General features: G+C 48.0%; 1 protein-coding gene across 7 annotated transcripts in view; it reads right to left on the minus strand.

Moving 5' to 3' along the window:
- Positions 1–11,893: 11,893 nt before the first annotated feature.
- Positions 11,894–21,517, minus strand: part of DYSF (dysferlin) — a 185,343-nt gene continuing 175,719 nt past the window's right edge. For all 7 annotated transcript variants that reach the window (XM_082236251.1, XM_082236250.1, XM_082236247.1 and 4 more), the window contains one exon: positions 11,894–15,559. In XM_082236251.1, coding sequence (XP_082092377.1) covers positions 15,521–15,559 — 39 coding nt within the window. In that variant the 3' untranslated portion in view covers positions 11,894–15,520. The remainder of the gene's footprint in view (positions 15,560–21,517) is intronic.

Consider the following 21,517-nt stretch of genomic DNA (forward strand, 5'->3'; position numbering starts at 1 on the left):
AGGAAACACCATCAGAGCACTCCTGACATATGGTTGTCCAGCCTCTGCTTAAAGACCTCCAAAGTAGGAGACTCCACCACACTCCTTGGCAGCAAATTCCACTGTCAAACAGCTCTTACTGTCAGGAAGTTCTTCCTAATGTTTAGGTGGAATCTTCTTTCTTGTAGTTTGGATCCATTGCTCCGTGTCCGCTTCTCTGGAGCAGCAGAAAACAACCTTTCTCCCTCCTCCATGTGACATCCTTTTATATATTTGAACATGGCTATCATATCACCCCTTAACCTCCTCTTCTCCAGGCTAAACATGCCCAGCTCCCTTAGTCCATAGCATCGTCCATAGCATCGTCGGAGAGCCTAGCCTAATGGGTGGGCGGGGCGGGAAAACCTGGCTGAAGTTGCACGGCAAAGAGGAAGAGCCTCGGCCGCGCCAGACCTAAATGAGGCTAGGCCACGCCCCCTGGCCCAGCCGATTGGCTGGCCCGGGGATGATGTGTCCGAGGATTCCCCGGGTCATCGTGGGGCTGAGGCCAGCCCTGCGAGAGTGGGGTGGGAGTGAAGCCCGCAACCCCACCTCCTCCCTAGCTCGGAAGTGGCTTTATTATTATTTATTATTATGAACATGATGGGAATAAATGGGATTCTGGCAAACTGGCTGCACACTTCCACCCAGAAGGCAACAGACGTCTGTGCTCACTCAGTGTCCCTCTAGTCCCGTGGTTCCCAATGTGGGGCAATTTGATTTTTTAAGGGGGGGCAATTCGAGAATAAACATGAAATTTATTACGGTCAGAGACCAGCTTGAGAAACACAAATGGAACTACAATCCCAAAAGCAAAACAAACATTTAAAACAATATACAACAAGGGATTTTAAGTTTAAAAGTGCGCTAGGGATATAAACACATAAAAACATTACAGCAGACTACCTTAGAGAAATGACCCAAAGTCGCCTGTGGATCCAGGATTGGGAATTTCCTTAACAAACTAGATGGAATCGGGGGATAGTATGCACCCACAAATCTGTGCACAGAATCTGATTTGAGAATGAGTTATTAACAGTGAATGACCTTTTGTTTTGTTTTTGTTAACAAAGCAAATATAGAAAATATAAAAATGAGGTTAAAATGTTAAGGACATAATAAGACACCAAGCAGGACAAACGAATGTGTAAGAAACCAGGAGGGGAAGTTGGGGGAAGTCGTGGGGGAGGGAGTAATCAGGAATTTATTTTGTGATTATATTGTTAGTTGTGATTATGATGTAAAATTCAATTTAAAAAATTCCCCCCCGCCAAAAAAAAAACCCCACAGGCTTTCTCCATATGAAAAGGAGTTCATGGTCCAATCTGAAAAATACCAATATTTAGGTTACAAAACTATAAAAATAAAGAAAAATTAAGTTTGCGAAACAACAATTACCACGTGGTTAGGGTAGATCAACGTGTCAGCGTCCACTTATCCCCAGTGTAAATATGATATATCGGCAAAAGTCTGAAATTGAAAGATAACTATAGCATGTACACAAAAATTGATTTCAGATTTGAAATCAGCATTGAAAGAACATATAAGAACAGTTGAAAAATCTCATGCAACAGAAAATGAAAAAAAAAATTGTTCCCCAGTGATGTCACAGCGGGGCATCAGGATTTTAGAGATGCAAGATTGCACTGCAGGGGGTGGACTAGATGTCCCCTGGTGTTCCTTCCAACTCTATGATTCTCCGAATGATGGGCTTAAGCCGTATAATTCAATTATGAAAATAAGCAGCTTTGGGGACGAAAAGGAAAGCTGTGAATTTCCAAGCGAGGAGAACCAGGGTCCCTCCTGAGATGAAATGAGAAACTCCGAGCGTGTGAAGGGAGAATGCAAATGTGTAAAAATCTCCCCACAGTCCCCCAACTGCCAAGCCCCAAAGTTATCTGCTGTTGTTTGGCAAGGAAACCAAAAAATTTCTCCTCCTGCAAATGGAATAACGTTTCCCATTTTTCAGGCTCCCCTCCCTGCTTCCTCACGCAGCCGGCCTCCTCTTTCTCCCCACCCCCAATTTGCGGTTTGTTGTCAGTTCGGTTCCAGACCTCATAAAATAAGTGCCTTCTCTGGAGAAATGGCAAATTACAACCTACAAATTAGCAAAGCCCCGGCGCACTGCTCCTGCTCTGTCTTTCTAATTTGAGCAGGGAAAGCTACTGCCCCATAGAACATGTGCGAAATGACTTGATCGATTTCCCCCCATCTCTAGCCCTATTGCAAGGCCTTTGGTCAGATTTAAGAATCTAAGAAGAGTCAGTGGGAAACCCGCAAGCAGGATTCGAACACAGGAGCCCTCTCCCCTCTTGTGTAAGGTTGCCAGATTTTTTTCACAGGATTTGGGGACACTTTTTTTTTTTGAAAAGCATCTTAAAAAGCAGACATATCACCTTGCCAACAAAGGTCCGTATAGTAAAAGCTATGGTTTTCCCAGTAGTGATGTATGGAAGGGAAAGCTGGACCATAAAAGAAGGCTGATCGCTGAAGAATTGATGTTTTTGAATTCTGGTGCTGGAGGAGACTCTTGAGAGTCCCATGGACTGCAAGAAGATCAAGCCTATCCATTCTTAAGGAAATCAGCCCTGAGTGCTCACTGGAAGGACAGATCCTGAAGCTGAGGCTCCAAGACTTTGGCCACCTCATGAGAAGACTCCCTGGAAAAGACCCTGATGTTGGGAAAGATGGAGGGCACAAGGAGAAGGGGACCATAGAGGGCGAGATGGTGGGACAGTGTTCTCGAAGCTACCAGCATGAGTTTGACCAAACTGTGGGAGGCTGTGGAAGACAGGAGTGCCTGGCGTGCTCTGGTCCAGGGGGTCACGAAGAGTCGGACACAACTAAACAACAACAATATCTTCTCTTCTGTGGTCTCCTCTGTCACACAGCCCTCCTCTGGGCCCCGGACTGCTTTCTTGCAGCGCTAGCCACCATGCAGTAGGCTCAGGTCGGGCCTGGGCTCAGCCACGTGTCCTTGCCCTCCTGGTGCTCTCCTACCTTTTCTCCTCAGTGGTGGCAGCAGCGTGGCAAAGTCAGGGCTCCCCTCTTTTTTCTCCTTCCTCTTTCTCTCATTTCCTTCCCCTCCCTTCCTTCTCCCTGAGTCAGCTCTGGGGTTTTCCTGGTCCCAGAGTGCCACTGGGCAGTTGGCCAGGTGGCCGGGCGCTCTTGCTCCCGGCTTGATTTGGGTCTCGGGGTGTCAGTGGTTCCCCGAGTTGACGCGCCGGGCGTCCCTGGTTCCCCCTTAGCAGTGGTGGCGGTGGCAGCAGTCTCAGCAGTCTGGAGCCAGCCTGGTAGCGCAGTTGGCTCTGGCTGGCTTCAGGAGCTGCTCGCTGTCATTGCGCCTGCCATTTTGCCTCACCGGAAGTCCCCATATGATGTATCTTGTGCCATTGAACCCATCACGCAACATTCATTCCCTACTAATAAATCTACAAAACTTGAAATATAAATCTGGGGACATTAAATGAAATCCGGGGACATTCTGGGGACTGATATTGCCCGGGGACAGATTTGTAAATCTGGGGACTGGCCCAGGGAAACAGGGTCATCTGGTAACCATACTCTTGTGGCTCTATTAAGCCCTCTCCTCCTCTAGGAATTTGTCAAATCCCCTTTCCAAGTCATCCCGGTTGGGAGCCATCCCTGCATCCTGCAGCAGTGAGTTCCATGGTTTAACTCTGCGCTGCGTGAAGTAGGACTTGCTTTTCTCTGTCCTGAATCTCCAAACCTTCCTCTTCATCAGATGTGTTGTGTGAGAGGGAGCAAAATGTCTCTCTATCCACTGCTTCCCTGCCACGCATGATTTTAAAAACAAACTTCTATCGCGTCATGTAATGGTTCTAGGGGTTGCTTGTGCGTAAGCCAGTGCAAACACTTGGCTGGGTTGCCTGAGTGAACCTTTTCTTTCTGGACAGCCACTCACCCGTGGCTGTCTCAATCGCTGGCAGAATCCGTCAGTGGGCGTTTCTTAAACTTCTTCCAGCAAAGAAGCTCTTTGATGCCTAGTCTCCTCCTACTCTCTCTGCACGAAAGCCTTCTGCGCAAGGAGGGCGTAGGCAGCGGAGGACCCCTACTCTCCCCGCTGGACCCCAGCAAGGAGTCATGGGACCGCCTCGCCGCTTCCCCCATCTGCCCCCCTTCTCCACTGTGCTATGCTGATTCTCTTTCCCAGAAGATGGGCTGCCTCTCCCAATCCCGGGACGCTCTTTGGAATCCCTCTGGATCTTGCTCTCTCCCTCCGGCACTGATGGCAGTTCCCTGACACATCACTTCTTTGGTGCTTGTTCTCCCAAAATTTCTTCTTTCATTTCATGGCAGTAGCATAATTTCCTATCTATGGAGCATGGGAGCAGCCAATGCAACATTTTGGGAAAGAGACCTGCCAATTGGCCTCTTCAATGCCCTTGGGATATGGGTAGCTATGGGTTCCAAGAGAGCATCTCCTGCCTCGCTGCTTTTCTGCAGGGACTAGGCCCAGGGGCGTACAAAGGGGGGCAGAGGGGGCAGGCCACCCCAGGCCCCACTCTGAGGGGGTGACAAGATGGCCCGCTGCCCCCCAGCTGTAGAGCGGCTGAGGGCACGAGCGCAGTTAGTATGGGCGCCGCTCGCGTGCCATTCGTACGGACTGCCACTCTTGCACACTGTCCATACGGGCTGCCTCTCGCACGGTGACCGTACAGGATGCCATGCATGCACAGTCGCCCTGCGCTTCAGCATCCCACCCCGAGTGCCAGAGAGGGTTCCTCCGCCATTATGAACCAGGCAAAAGGATACTGCAACCCACAGCATGGAAAAACATCAGGAAAAAACTTTCTGATGGCCTTCTTCTTCTTCCCTCATAGCCAAGTAAGATTGTCTTCTATAAACACGGTTTTAACAATGAATCTATAAGTGACTGTGGAGGCCAATTCTGGATCCTTCCACAGTGGGGATATTGGTTTCTGGGCAGGAGTTGATCACGGTGAGGGTTTACCTTCCTCTGAGCATGTTTCTCCCTTGCATCAATTGTCTTTTGCGACCGCTGGGTGGTGACCCCACTGGGCGTGGTAATCGAGGCAGGAAAAAAGGGAGGCAGACTATATTCAGGGCACCTTTTCTAGACCCTCCCCCTTTTTGGGGTGAGCAGAGTGGATCCTAAAAGGGGCTGTTCAGTCATGGATACAGATGCCAAGCTGCTCAACTGCCTTGTTCCTCGAGTCAGAACCACTGAATCTGTATCCACTGCCCATGTGCTGGTTCATGACTAGGGGCTTCCAGATTTCACAATCCTGCCCCCATTACCATTTGCCAATCGCCATGGGACTTTTGGGGTTTGGGTTTGGGATGGGTTTTTGGAAGATGCCTGTGCATAAATTCATTTTATGTGTGTAGAGCAGTTGTCCGACAGCAGAATTGATTCCATCAGGAAATGGAATGGACTCTCCATCCTTGGAGATTCTTCAGCAGAGGTTGGGTGGCCACCTGCCTGGGATGCTATAATAATAATAATAATAATAATAATAATAATAATAATAATAATAATAATAATTTATTATTTATACCCCACCTATCTGGCTGGGTTTCCCCAGCCACTCTGGGCGGCTTCCAAACAAATATTAAAAACAATACAGCATCAGACATTTAAAAACTTCCCTAAAATGGCCGCCTTCAGTTATCTTTTAAAAGTAAAATAGTAGTTTATTTCCTTGACATCTGCTGGGAGGGCATTCCACAGGGTGGGCGCCGCCACCGAGAAGGCCCTCTGCCTGGTTCCCTGTAACCTCACTTCTCACAGAGAGGGAACCGCCAGAAGGCCCCCAGAACTGGACCTCAGTGTCCGGGCAGAACGATGGGGGTGGAGACGCTCCTTCAGATATACTGGGCCGAGGCCATTTAGGGCTTCAAAGGTCAGCACCAACACTTTGAATTGTGCTTGGAAACGTATTGGGAGCCAATGCAGATCTCTCAGGACCGGTGTTATATGGTCTCGGCGGCCACTCCCCATTGTGACTCCTGCATTGCAGGGGGTTAGGCTGGATGAACCTTGGGGTTCCCTTCCAATTTGTCAGTTCTATAATCATAGGATGCTGCCATCTGCAATGCCATTACTTTGCTCCATTAAGCAAAAGCTCTCTCCGGGGTCCTTCCACCTAAGAGCCTTCAGGGATGCCAGGAGATGAACCTGCAATGTTCAGCATGAGGAGCACATGGCAGGGAACTGGGCTCCCTCCCCTCATCCTAAGGAAGGGGTGCTGCTGCTAAGTGGAGTTGGAGCCATTCCTGGGATGTCCCCGCTTGCAGCAGAAGATCTCAAGTCTCTGCTCTGCTCCCACCTTGCAAGTAATTTTGGCGCAAAATATTTGCTGAGTCCAAAATTCTCCCCAGAAGCTGAATGGATGCCAGTCCAAGCTCAAGGCATTACTATTAGTATAAGGTAAAAGGTAAAGGATCCCTGGACGGTTAAATGCAGTCAAAGGCGACTATGGGGTTGTGGTGCTTATCTCGCTTTCAGGCCGAGGGAGCCGGCGATCGTATACAAATAGCTTTCCAGGTCGTGTGGTCAGCAGGACTAAACCACTACTGGGGCAATGGAACACCATTGCGGAAACCAGAGTGCACAGAAACGCCGTTTTCCTTCCCGCCACAGCAGTACCTATTTATCTACTTGCACTGGTGTGCTTTCAAACTGCTAGGTTGGCAGGAGCTGAGACAGAGCAACGGGAGCTCACCCCATCACAGGGATTCGAACCGCTGACCTTCCAATCAGCAAGCCCAAGAGGTTCAGTGGTTTAGACCACAGCACCACCCACGTCCCTACTATTAGTATATAGGGTTCTTAACATCAAGTTTTCCTGCAAATTCGCTGTAGCCCATGGCCAATCGACCCCTTTGATTGGTGGAAGTGGCACTCATAGAGGTGCCACGTATATTACTCATTCTGCATTTGAAAGGACTCGGTCATTTAGTGTGGCAGCACAGAGACATTGGAACTTCCTGCCTATTGACATCAGGCAGGAGTCTTTGCTGTGCTCTTTCCAAGCTAAAAACACTTTTGTTTAGACCATAATAACACCCCGTCCATCTGGCCCAGTTTCTGTTTTACTAATTTAGCTTAATTTTAATGTTTTGGGTTTTTGAAAACTGCTTTGAGGATTGTTCTTTTTTAAAGTGAATAGGTATATTTTTAAAAATGCACTCATTCAATCAATCAAGGCAACGGCAAGCCCACCAGGGCCCCTGTTAGCTGGTGATAAAGCCGCACATGTGGTCAGGGCAAAGGGTCAGGATTGGGGAGCAGGGTCTCTGGGTGACCCCACTGCTCAAAATACTCAGATGAAATGAGCCTAAACCTGGCTTGGGAGCTTGTAATACCAGTAATTAAGTCTTAATTATCTGTCTGTCTATCTATCTATCTATCTATCTATCTATCTATCTATCTATCTATCTGGGGCTCTTATTTTCAACTCAGACGCACCAAAAGATAACACATGCACTTCAAATTGTGAAAAGAAAGGAACTTTCATAGCATTTATGTTCAGTTTGGTGGGACTTCCTTTCTAACATTTCAGGTCATGTCCTAAAAGACTCCTTTCCCACACAAATGGAGAGAAATATGACCCCCCCTCCCCGATTAAGGTATAAATATAATTGTACTTTAATCAATTATATTATTTCTACTCCACCATCTGGCTCGGTTGCCCCAGACACTCTGCGTAACACGATCATCTCAGTGACAACTTTCCAACCATTGACATGTCGGTGTTGGTGGCTATTTGCAAAAGATAAAAGGTGATATTTTCCACTTTGCAAAGAGACCAGTTAATGCAGCAAATAAATGGGGGTGAGGGGACCTCAGGCGCATGAAGCCCGGGAGTCTGCTACTTGGGGTTACGAGAGTTCATCTTGCTTGCGGTGTGGCAGCCGGCCAGCGTCTAATCCTGGCAGCCCTCCGCCTCGCCAGGCCGAACCAACACCGTGCAGGAACACAAAGGTATGTTGTTGTGGCGTCCCCTACGGGCAGCCGGCACACTCCATAATTCCAGCCTTCAATTACGCACAACACAAGAGTTAAAGACCAAGGAAATAATATGAAAACAAGCATCACAAACTTCGCTAAGCAGTGGAACATTCTGCAATTAACTTTTATGCGTGCACGAGAGACAGCGCTCCAGGCCCCGGCGGCACTTCGTAGGCCTTTTCCTGGTGTGCTTATGTGCTCGCGTGTGCATATGTGCAGACGGACCAGGCAGGAACGAAAGCGCAAGGGAGGGGGGTGCAAATCTCAGCAACGTCTGCTGCCATCACAAAATAAATAAGTAAACCTCCCCCTATGTGTCCTTCTCATTTGGTATCTCCCCTCACCCACTCACTGCATTGCTGTTGTTGTTTAGTCATTTTGTCGTGTCCGCCTCTTCGTGACCCTCTGGACCAGAGCATGCCAGGCACTCCTGTCTTCCACTGCCTCCCGCAGTTTGGTCAAACTCATGTTAGCAGCTTCGAGAACACTGTCCCACCATCTCATCCTCCATCATCCCCTTCTCCTTGTGCCCTCCATCTATCCCAACATCAGAGTCTTTCCCAGGGAGTCTTCTCTTCTCATGAGGTGGCCAAAGTCTTGGAGCCTCAGCTTCAGGATCTGTCCTTCCAGTGAGCACTCAGGGCTGATTTCCTTCAGAATGGAGAGGTTTGATCTTCTTGCAGCCCATGGGACTCTCAAGAGTCTCCTCCAGCACCAGAATTCAAAAGCATCAATTCTTCGGTGATCAGCCTTCTTGATGGTCCAGCTCTCACTTCCATACATCACTACTGGGAAAACCATAGCTTTAATTATATGGAGCTTTGTCGGCAAGGTGATGTCTCTGCTTTTTAAGATGCTGTCTAGGTTTGTCATTGCTTTCCTCCCAATAATCAGGCGTCTTTTAATTTCGTGACTGCTGTCACCTCCTGCAGTGATCATGGAACCCAAGAAAGTAAAATCTCTCACTGCCTCCATTTCTTCCCCTACTATTTGCCAGGAGGTGATGGGACCAGTGGCCATGATCTTTTTTTGATGTTGAGCTTCAGACCATATTTTGTGCTCTCCTCTTTCACCCTCATTAAAAGGTTCTTTAATTCCTCCCCACTTTCTGCAATCAAGGCACTCGCTGCATTGTTGCAGTTGTTGTCTAGTCATAGAAGGAAGTTCCATAGAGTTGGAAATTCTACAGCACAGATGCCACACTTCAGGCTAATAGGGACTTGGAGTGTCGGGAGCAAGGCCCTAAGATATTCAAGGTTTTGTACACCCGTCCATGAGCCTTGAACCTGGCTTGGTAGGAGACAGGAAGGCAGGGCAGGTCTTTTAACACTGGGGTCAAGTGTTGGCAGTCATCTGTTTCCATTGCCAGTCTAGCCACAACATCCTGCACTAGCTGAAACCTCCAGACCAGACCCAAGGGCAGCCCCACATGGAGTGCATTACAGTAATCCAGCCTTGAGGTTACCAAGGAATGAACTAGAGTGTGCAGGTGAGCCTTGTCCAGAGATTGCCTTACTATTTTATTCTTTTGGAAAAGTCAGTCTATAGCTTGGGAGAAGATGGAGGAACCACCCAGAAAATACAGGAGGATAATGATTGGGTGTGGAGGCCCCATATAAAATGCGTGAACAAAGCATAGAGATCCCATGCGCACTAAACTCCTTGTGGGGAAGGCCCCAAATGCTACATAGATGGCTTCTCTCCCCTCATCCTCAACTTTCTTGTTTTCATCTCTCCTTCTCTCGGCTCCTATAACCGTCTCATCTCCTCCTACCCCCTGAGAGGACTGTTCCCACTCTCTACCACTCGGTAGGCTCATGGTCTTTAGGTTGATACGATCATAGAATTGCACAACCAGAAGAGACCTCAAGGGCCATCTAGTCAACCCCCTACAATGCCAGAATCCCAGCTAAAGAATCCTCAACAGACGGACGGCCAATCGCTGCTTAGAAACCTCCAAGGAAGGAGGCTGGTTTGTTTTGAAATGACTTTTCATTCTGGTATGTTCTTGTCTCGGTTGCAGCCCATCCGGAATTTTTGGGACAGAACCAGCCTGATGGGGGAAATCCAACCATCTCGTGGGTTGATCTTTTCAAGGGGCATCCTGCAAAAAGCATTACGAGCAAAGCTCGGCTCAGACGGGCCCGTGGCAATTACGTGATGGGAGAGGTATGGGAAAGCAGCCGGGAAGATGGTGTGGGAGGCCGTCAGAGGGTTCCTGGCAGGAGATCTCCCTGGCGGTGGTGGCGGGGGCACACTTCCACGGCGGGTCTGAAATGATTCCAACATAAAGTCAAGAAGTGTGCAGCAACGTGGCTGCCTTCTTGGAGACCGACCTTGCCAGAGGATTACCTGCCTCCTTTCCTCTCCCACTGGGGAGAGAGCGAGAGCACAAGCTTGGGTTTGCAAAATGATGCAACGGGTGGAGAAAGCAGGTGGAGAGTCTTTTTCACCTCCTAACAGCAAATCGCAGGTGCACTAATAAGGAGAGCTCATAGAGCTGGAGAGTTGGAAGGGACCACAAGGATCATCCAGGCCAGTCCCCTGCAATGCAGGAATCAAGCTTGGCAGATGGACATCTAACCTCTGCTTAAAAACCTCCACGGAAGGAGAGTCCACCATTTCCCCAAGGGAGACCATTCCACAGTCAATCAGCTCTTACTGTAACGACAGTGACTGTGGAAGGTCTATCTCAGAAGACTCTCCAGAAGAGACAAAAGGGAGTCCTCCATCACATCATGCAGTGGTTGCCACGAAGATGGCTTTGACAGCCATCAAGGGACGAGGGTGGGTCTCTTAATGGCTAGGAGCCAGGATAGCCAAAATAGGATTTCCACAAAGCTCTGAATAATTCCCAGAAGTGGAGATGGTGGGTGGGAATGATGACACAGACCTACCTCTAGGCTGATTCCCACTTATTTATGATACAGATTTATACCCCACCTTTCCAATACTACTATCCCTGCTGAATCACTGTTCCCACTTACTCTTCTGAGCACATAAGAAAAGCCCTGCAACTGGACTTTGTATGATGAAAGACAAGCTGTGAAGCTTTGTGTATTCAGCAAATATGATGTCCAACACTGAACAGTGATTCAGGATATTGACTACTGTTTCCTAGAATTCTTCGTCAGTGTGGTGGGAGGATAGAGAATTGCTTCATCAACTGAAAATAATTTTTTACAGATGATGACCTGCATGCACATATCACTTTACAAATAATTTTATTGTCTTTCATCTGGTACCTCACTTCATTTAAAGATTTCCAGAGACTTTGAGATTAAAGATTTCATATTGTACTTGTTATGGTTTGAAGGAATTCTATAAAAGATTGTGCATTGCTTATGTACATGGTCATCATGTTGCCTAGACATTGCTCACCCCCTTACAACTTGAACAGTGCCTCTGGGTACCAGATGCCAACCAGGGACAAAGCAGCCTGGAAGGACCATCCCTGCCATGCCTTGCTTGGCAACTTGGCATCTGCTTCACTGTGCTTAAACCCAAGACTTGGTGGACCCACCTTAGTCTAATCCAGAAGGACTGGATTTGGGCTGTGTTTTATTTTTTGCACGCAGAGGACCTGCTGTTCCACAGTTACTCTTGCAAAATGTGTGGGGAACCTACCAGGAGAGCTGCTGGCAGTTGAAAGCAAAGAATCCTGAGCCATCTCACCTTCTTCACCCAGTGCAATGGAGATAAACAAGATGGCGACACACCTCCATTTGATTCCCTGCTAAGTGGCATCAGATGCAATGGCTCTCCATGTGTTTTGGGGGGTTGGGTTGGGGGGAGATGGGAGAGCTATAAACACCCCACCCCACCCCCACACCCCTGAGCTTCATGTTCTGGAAAATAAAACACCAGAGGCATGCGGGAGGTTTAATAGGATTTCACTGGTAACCGCAATGCAATTGCGATATTGCTTCCAAGGCAAATACAGGTGATACAGAAAACTCCCAGCCACCTCCCTTTCAAAGAGCCCTGAGCTCTGGAGCGGCTCTGAAGCAGTTTTATATGTGGCTTCTGGTTTGTCTCAGCTGCAGCAAAGATCAGGCCTGCAGAAGGTGCTCCATAATATTGCATAAAATAGTAAAATAAAATGCAAAACGGATTGGGGCTCGCTCCCTCTGGATGGGACAGGAAGCCTAGCCTGCCTTTTGGGCCTCAGCACCCAGGCCAGGAAACAGAATAAACCCTTTGAGCAAGCAAGGGGTGGGTCGCAGGGGTCTGTTGAGGTTATGCAAAATCAGAGTCTAAATGCCTCTGCATGGGTTGGTTGTCCAAGAGGACTCATGTGGGCCACTGTCAGCAGAAGCATTCCCCCAACTGCTGAAGGGTTGTCATTTGGTGGGACCATTGCTAGGGATGGGCAAATTTCTCTCAGTTCCTCATTTTTCCACTCTGAAGTTCCAAGTCCTCATGAACATCCGTCAATATTTTAGCGTAAATTTCTTCTAACAATCTCAATTTTGGGGGGGGGGCGCAATTTTGCCTAACACAAACATTCCTGCAAAGCAATCCCCCCCTTACATAATGAATATTTTCATATTACTTTCACAAACATACACAATTTTAGTTGCCTCGTCTGAGACTGGAGAACTGCATTGCAAAATTCAGAAAAGAGCGAATTTCGATGGATGACGGCATTTCGATTCCCTTCTTGTTTCAGAAAGTGAGAATTCGGTAGGTTCGCTTTTAAACATGAACCTGATTCCATTTCTGCCCCATCCCTGGCTGCCAACCAGTGAAATAATTTGTAAGCCACTTAAATTGCTCAGTTGCTAAGAGGTGAAAGCACTGATTAAATCTACACATATTTGCATAAGAAGCAAAAACAATTGTTCTGGAGGGCGGGGAAGCAAACTTCCAGCCCCCAGAGAAGGCACAGCATTCAGAAAACACTTGCATGAGAGAAAAAACAATCGCAGCTTGTCTTGAAATTGGCAGCCCAGTTGACCAAAAGGTTCTCCGTTAATTTACATGGTTATGGCTGTGATCCTAAGCACACTTTTCTCAGAGTAAGTCCTGTGGGATTCAGAGGGGTTTGCTTCTGAGCAGACAGGCAAAGGCTTGCTTGGCAAAGCAATGAAAATCTGCCATTCTAGTTTTTGCAGATTTGCTAATGAGGGAACAGCCACATTAGGCTGGCCAAAGTAGGTCGGTTGATGGGAGGTCCAGGCTTTGGACTGGAAAACGGGCAGAGGCAGATTGGAAGCGTGTCAGGAGAAAAAATAAAAATAAAAAGAATTGTGTGTGTGTGTGTGTGTGAGAGAGAGAGAGAGAGAGAGAGAGAGAGAGAGAGAGAGAGTGTTCTCCTTTGCAGCCCAATAATAACTTAGTCCGGCCTGCCATCAGTCAACAGCTGTGGCAGGTCCAGCTGCCAGAGGGCAGATCTGAAAAAAGCATTTCTCACCAGTGTGAAACCTGGCAACGTTTTCAATCTCTTCACATTTTGAAACTTGACAACTTTGCATTAAAGGGGGGGGGGGAGCAGCCTCTGTCTTCAGCCCCGTCGCAAGGTCTTTGCAAATGCTGTCCAAAATAAATCGCCCAGTACTGTACTTATTTTTGAAATGTTTGGAAGTCAGTCTAAACTTGGTGAATTTTAACCCTGAACACCTGCTTCTCAAGAGCACCATCCAGTGAGAAGTTCTCCTGCTCAAGCCCTGCAGAAGTGCATGGGTTTGGTACAAGAACATGGAATGAAGCTGCAGCAGGAGAACATCCACCCAGATGGTCCTCCAAATTTATTTCTGCTCCCTGAATTCTGTAACGGTCTGATTTATCTTATCAGAATTTGAACAATTTGGTTGCCTGTGACAATTGTGGAATTAGTTAGACACGGGATAGATAGACAAATCTGTCCGCTTAAGTTTCTATGGTTTCCTCTTTTTTCTGATCTTAAATTTAGTTCTCCACATTTTGGCAACAATTTGCTATTTCTTAGAAAAGCACTCATGGGCATTTTAGTTCCTCCTAATGTACACATTTTTGTATGCAATTTTGACTAATGTACACATTTTTGCAAAGCAATTTTCTCCAGAATAATGCATTTTTGTATGCCAGTTTCACCATTGTCTACATTTTTAATGCACACTTCCTAATATATGGCATTTTGTACACACAATTTGGCTGGGGAATTGACCGGCAAAACTCAGAGAAGTTTGAATTTCAAAGAATAGGTGTGCTTGAATTTGCAGATCAGAAAGTGTGCATTGGATAGTTTCTCATTAAAATTAAAACAAAATTGAATCCCTGGTTATGAGCACAGGATTTTGGGTGCTGTCAAACAGTTCACAGGTGAAATAATACACACCCCAATTCTCATTACACATGGATCTTCTCCATCTGCTCTGATCATTCATTCTTTCCAAGCCTTTTTTACAAACAGATTTTTTAACTAATAGGGTATCTGTTCCAAAGAAAAATGTCGCCGCCCTCCAATCTTTAGCCAACAGTGCAAAATATACTTTAAGTGTCACAGTGTATGAAATGGTGGCCCTCTGTTCAAGTGCTTGCGTTGACCCAGGCACAAGAGGTGGGTGCCCCAGAGATTTCAGCCCTAGAGATCCTGGAGAGTGGAGAAAGGGGCTGAGACGTGAAGAAGAAGCTCACAGGAATATTTGCATAAGGCATCCCGGAAATCGACCAAACCAACGTAGAGTTTTTTTTCAGGGGGAGGGATTGTGAAATAGGACCCGCTCCTGGTAAGCAAGAACGCTGGGGAGTATCTGGATTATGAGGTGTGGAGGATTCCGGGGTCCGGATCCTAAAAACCCACTGGACCATGCTTTTCCGTTTCCAAGAGGCTTCGTGCACCTTGCCGATGCCGGAAGAGGAAGTCTCATGCTAGGATCCAGCTCTTCTCCTGGGACAGCTACCGTTGGGCAAGAAGCGACCATTTTCTTGTCCCGGTGTCCAAAGGAAGTCTCAAGGAAACTCTTTCAGCTTCTCTATACAGTCATACCTCATGTTACATCCGCTTCATGTTACGTTCTTTCAGGTTACGTCCTGCGGCGACCCGGAAGTACAGAATGGGTCACTTCCGGGTTTTGCCACTTGTGCATGCACAGATGCACAAAATGACATCACACGCATGACCAGAAGCAGCAAATTGCGACCCGCATGTGCGCAGATGCGCCGCTGCGGGTTGCGTTCTTTTCATGTTGTGAATGGGCCTCCGGAACGGATCACGTTCATAACCAGAGGTACCACTGTACAGAAAACAAGCCTGCAGAGGGTTGGGGAAAGGCCAGCTTTGGTATACCAGTTCAGTCACCTGAGCAGCAGTCGCAGGGTTGGAAAAGTAGGGAGGGAGGGGTTGTGTGTGTGTGTGTCTGAAAGAGTGCAGTTTTGGCCAGGAGGCGCCACCAATTCCTTTCCCCCTTTGCACAGTGTGGCAAAGGTCGGGCCGTGACTTTGGAAAGGCGCCATCGTCCGGGGATCTCAGCGGGTCCTCCAGCTCCTTCCCAGCAGCTCTTTCTCCTCCCTGGCCCACGTTCAGCTGAAGGGCTTCACCAGCTTCATGGCAGCATAGTTCTGCAGGGAGACAAAGGCAAGCAGGTGAGGAAAGGTCGCTCTGGGCAATTATTTTATTTTAATTATTTTATTTTAATTACCCTATTTTTCGCTCTATAAGACGCACTTTTTCCCTCCTAAAAAGTAAGGGGAAATGTGTGTGAGTCTTATGGAGAGAATGCAGGCTGCGCAGCTATCCCAGAAGCCAGAACAGCAAGAGGGATCTCTGCGCAGCGCTCCCTCTTGCTGTTCTAGCTTCTGCCCCTTCTCCATCCTCGGGGAAAAGCCTGCAAGCGCTGCACACACGCTCCACGCAGCTCGTGAAAGGGAGCACTGAGCAGAGCCTGGGATGCATACTGAATATTTTTTTCTTGCATTCCCCCTCTAAAAACTAAGTGTGTCATATGGTCAAGTGTGTCTTATGGAGCAAAAAATACGGTATTTGTACTTTTCAGATATATAAATTTCACTGATTTTACAATCATTCTGACATTTTAAAACTTGACTTCCTTCCCCCTCTTTCTGTGGTTTCGTAAATTTATTTTTAATATCTTTTGCATATCCAAATTAACTGTTTAGGGAAGTTTTTAATCACTGATGTTTTAATGTATTTTTAATCTTTTGTCGGAAGCCGCCCAGAGTGGCTGTGGACACCCAGCAAGATGGGCAGGGTATAAAGAATATATTATTATTATTATTATTATTATTATTATTATTATTATTATTATTATTTAACATACTCATATATTTATCTTCTTTAAATATATACTCTCCTTCCTCAAAAGTGGCTCTTTCCCCTCCCCAAAACAAGAGCAAATTTGCAGAAAACAACAAGTGTTCCTGAAGAAATAACCCATGTGGAAATACCTAATAGCACAGATTTCTTTTTATATATATAAAAAATTAACATTACTGGCCTGGCAGAGAATACTTCTGATATATTCATTTCCAGGAACAGTTTTGCTTCATCTCTTCCATATGTTAGAAGAAGAAGAAAACACCCCTGATCCATAAACAGATTCTGAGCGCCAGTTAAAGTCTTCCAAACGGCCGATAACTTTTCCCAGCAGGCGAGAGCAGCTGCTGCTTTTGCCCTCCTAACAATCTCTGCCACCGAGAGAGGCCTTTGCCAGAGGATGGACCGGGCAGGAGAGTCCGGCAGCGTCCAGGTCCAGGCAAGACCAGCAAGGACAATGTTTTCTTATTTGTTTCTTATAAATTTGGAAAACTAATAAATTTTTTGGAAAACAAAAAAAGACCAGCAAGGACAGGGGAGAATGAAACAGGTCATAACCTAGAAAAAGGGAGCGTTTGGCTTTCTGATCAACTCTTAGGGACTTCTGGTCCTCTTTTGTGCTGATTTCTTTTCTTTTTTTTATGTCTGCCGCTTAGAAATGGGGGGAAAAATTAAGCTGGCAGTTCCCAAAGCGCAGGGCTGCCATAGGTCCAGAATTTCCCGGATGTAGCCAGGATTCATCTGCTGGAAATAACGTCTAGGTGGAATTTCTGAAAATCAGCAAAAATGTCCAGGAAGACCCAGGCATAGGGCAACCCATGTCAGAAGTGTGTGTTTTTTAAGCTCAACAACTTTGGCCCCAAAATAAATAAATGTGGCAACCCTATCAAAGCAGGCAGGACCCACCTTGGGGGAGGAAAGTGGGGAATCACCGGGGGGGGGGTGCCAAGAGGCATAAATGACCACCCGACTTTGAAAAACTGCTATCACTAGGTCACGTTCATCCGTTCTGCTGTATCAACCAAACTTGAACAGTTTTAATTCGGTTTTGAATAAACGTGCAATGAATGGTGAGCGTTTCGAATTTTCTCGTGTCGCCGTCTTCCTTAGTGGGTTGTGCAAACCTCCGTTAGGAATCATGCTTTTGATAAGGTAGGGGGATGGGTTTAGGGACCCAGGGGGTGAGTTGAGGAAGGGCCTTCTCGGTAGTGGCGCCCTCCCTGCGGAACGCCCTCCCTTCAGATTTCAAGGAGATGAAGAACGACTCGACTTTTAGAAGAAATCTGAAGGCAGCTCTGTGTCGGGAGGTTTTTAATAGCTGGTGTTTTTATATATGTTGGAATCCACCCAGATTTAATAGTACTTATTAATAATAAGGGACAAGGGTGGCGCTGTGGGTTAAACCACAGAGCCTAGGGCTTGCCGATCAGAAGGTCGGCATTTCGAATCCCCGCGACGGGGTGAGCTCCCGTTGCTCGGTCCCTGCTCCTGCCCACCTAGCAGTTCGAAAGCACGTCAAAGTGCAAGTAGATGAATAGGTACCACTCCGGCGGGAAGGTAAACGGCGTTTCCGTGCGCTGCTCTGGTTCGCCAGAAGCGGCTTAGTCATGCTGGCCACATGACCCAGAAGCTGTACGCTGGCTCCCTCGAGCAACAGGACCTCACCCCGTCGCGGGGATTCGAACCGCTGACCTTCTGATCAGCAAGCCCAAGATGCTCAGTGGTTTAGACCACAATGCCACCCGCGCCCCGATGCCTCTGAATGGAACCAAGGGCCCAGTGGCTTGGGGGAAAGTCTGCAAACTGCTGAAGAAAGCTGCAGAGAATGGTCTTCAATAAATAAGACCCTGGTGCACGTGCTCACATCTCCACCCTGACCCCCAGCTCTGGCCACCTCTGGACTATTCTCCCCTCTGTGGCCGGCCGTCTTTCCAGCACGGAGCCCGTCACATAAATATTCCAAACGCTTCCCTTATTAAATCTGTAGCAAAGCCAAGCTGACATCCATGTTTATGCTGCTTGGAAAGAGGTGGAAAGCAGCTCCGATTCACACATACACACGGCTCGGCGAAGGCAGGCAGTTCCCTTCCAAACCCGCTGGATTTAATTGGGACGGGCTGATAGCCACCGCTTGGCCTGTTCTGTTGCCCCCACCCTAAAAAAGCAACGTTGGAAGGAGAGCGAGAGGAACCAGAGCCAACCGGGAAGGGGTGGGGTAGGGAAGTGTGACCCCAGGCAGCGTAATAAACTGCCGTTTGCACCAACTTATGAGGGTCTCTTCCCACTGGGGGGGCAGGGTGGGGGGAGGAACGCCCTCCGCCCCATAAAACGAGCCAGTCCAAAGCGAGGCACATCATCACGCACCATTAGCAAGCTCCCTCGGCGGAACATGAGAACCTCCTAATTAATTTCCCACCATTTGTCTTTCGGGAGGCTTCCTCCAGAATATTGAGGCTGTTATTTTTAGGGCTTGTCTGCGAGGCCAGGATGGGGAGGGGGCCCTCCCATCTGGGTGGAAAAGGCCAGTGTGGTGTAGTGGTTAAGAGCGGTGGACTCGTAATCTGGTGAACCGGGCTCGATTCCCTGCTCCTCCACCTGCAGCTGCTGGGTGACCTTGGGCCAGTCACACTTCTCTGAAGTCTCTCAGCCTCACTCACCTCACAGAGTGACAGAGTGTTTGTTGTGGGGGAGGAAGGGAGAGGAGAATGTTAGCCGCTTTGAGACTCCTTCGGGTAGTGATAAAGCGGGATATCAAATCCAAATTCCTCTACTTCTTCTTCAAACTTGGAGGGATGGCGGAAGCCAAAAAGGCTTCATCGCCCAAGACGGGGAAAAAGAGATGGTAGGAAGTGGCAGCAGGAGACGCCCCTTGTGGGCGGTGCCCATGTTCGCTCCATGTGGGAATCATGCGCAGGATCTCACTCTGCAGTTTGGGTTTGGGGTTTTTTTCTGTGGCTGAGCCTGACAGAAGCCGGGAACACCCAGAGAGCCGTAAGTTAGCGGCCTTTAGCCTCCCTGCTCCACACCAAGAGGGAATGGTTCTCCGGGGTTTAGAATCACAGACTCATACAGTTGGAAGGGGCCGTGAAGGTCATTTGGTCCAACCCCCTGCGATGCAGGAATCTTTTGGCCAATGGGGGGCTTGAACCCACAACCCTGAGATTAGGTGTCTCCTGCTCTAATGCCTGAGCTATTCAGTTTGAGATCAGGGTCTTTCCTAGCCCAGGATGGTGTTGCCATCAAGGAAGGAACCTGGGTCCTTTCACATGAACAGCACATGCTCTCCCACTGAGCACTGGACCTCTTCCCCCTTGGACTTGTGCGCAGTCCTAGGAGAGCATCAGAAGGGGGGGGGTTCTCAAGGCCCCTGTCAGCCCCTGGGCAGGGCTGGTGGGCTACCCTGGGCAAGTCTGCCTTGTGGGAAAGCGGTGGCCGTGGAAGAACATTATAGCCTCCCACCCACCTGTTCCAGCAAGGCAGCAAACTGAATCATAGGACCGTAGAATTATAGAGTTGGAAGGGACCCCGAGGGTCATATACTCCAACTCCTGGCTATGCAAGAATCTCAGCTACCTGAAGGAGCATCTCCACGGCCCTATCATTCAGCCCGGACACCGGGGTCCCTCTTCCGGCGGCCTTCTGGCAGTTCCCTCCCTGCAAGAAGTGAGGTTACAGGGAACCAGGCAGAGGGCCTTCTTGGTTGTGGCGCCTGCCCTGTGGAACCCCTCCCATCAGATGTCAAGGAAATAAACAACTATCTGACTTTTAGAAGACATCTGAAGGCAGCCCTGTTTAGGGAAGTTTTTGATGTTTGATGTTTTATCATGTTATTAATATTCTGTTGGGAGCCGCCCAAAGTGGCTAGGGAAACTCAGCCGGATGGGCAGGGTCTAAATATTATTATTATTATTATTATTATTATTATTATTATTATTATTATTATTACTGAAGCCCTGATAGGTTGACCTTCCAAGGGAGTCTGTCCCACTGCTGAACAGCTCTCACCACCAGAAAGTTCTTCCTGATGTTGAGTCGGAATCGCCTTTCCTAGAATTTGAATCTATCTGTTTGGGTCCAGCCCTGTGGAGCCGCAGGAAGCGCGCTTGCTCCATCTTCCATGTAGGAGCTGAGCAGTATTTTTAAAAGCCGGCCGTTGTGCAATTTTCCATCTGCATCCACTCTGATATGAAGCAAGAAATCACTTCTCGGGGCCTTGCCAGGCCTCTTCGTGTTTGGGGGCATCCCTGATACTCGGAGCGTCACCAATTCCTCCCCCCTGCCCTTCCCCAATGCTAGCACTATTGCCAAAGAGTAATGGGTAACAGAGCAGGGAAAGAGAACCCAGATCCAGGACGAGACGTTCAAGTCAGCAACCTCAATAAATGGGGAGAGGGAAGGGGATGGGTGGGGGGCAGGAGAACGATTCTAAATAAATGAAAGCAGAAAAATTCCATGACATGCCTCAGTTGCTTTTCAGAAATACGAGTCGGGCTGCCCCCTCATTTTCACAAATCCAGCTCGATTTCTGTTCTGCTTCATCCCAGAGACTTAAGGGCTTCTTCCACCATCCAAATTGCCATGAAATGCAACCTCAGGCAGCAGACATTGACACCAAAGTAAGGCTGAAGTCCTGAGCCATTTTACCTGGGAGTGAGCCCCGGTGAATTCAATAGGGTCTACCTCTGAGTAGACATGGTTCGGCTTATGCCGTAAGTCTCAGAGGGCACTGACTTATAGCGAGTCCATGTTTCTCAGTGGTGCCTGCACAGGCTGGCAGCCACCATGCCAGGATTTCAAGCAAGCATCGCTCACAGTCCTAATGGGAGAAGGTCATCGGAGATGGAACCCGAGACCTTCTTCTGGTGAGGCAGATGCTCTGTCAATAAGCTACGGCCCTTACACCTGAGCAAACATGCTGAGGATCTGGTTCCATATCCTTAAAAGATCTGGGGAGTGTAGGGTTTCCATATTACAAAAAGTGAAAACCCAGACACAAAAGTTGTGGAGGTTTCTTGTCTAAAGAGAAGTTTTTCACCTATTTTTTTAAATGAAAAACACCAACAAAAATCAACACTTCTGATATGGGCTGCCATTGTTGTTGTTGTTTAGTCGTTTAGTCGTGTCCGACTCTTCGTGACCCCCTGGACCAGAACACGCCAGGCACTCCTGTCTTCCACTGCCTCCCGCAGTTTGGTCAAACTCATGCTGGTCTCTTCGAGAACACTGTCCCACCATCTCGTCCT

The sequence above is a fragment of the Podarcis vaucheri genome (genome assembly GCF_965113315.1).
Source record: "Podarcis vaucheri genome assembly, chromosome: 9".
Taxonomy (NCBI): domain Eukaryota; kingdom Metazoa; phylum Chordata; class Lepidosauria; order Squamata; family Lacertidae; genus Podarcis; species Podarcis vaucheri.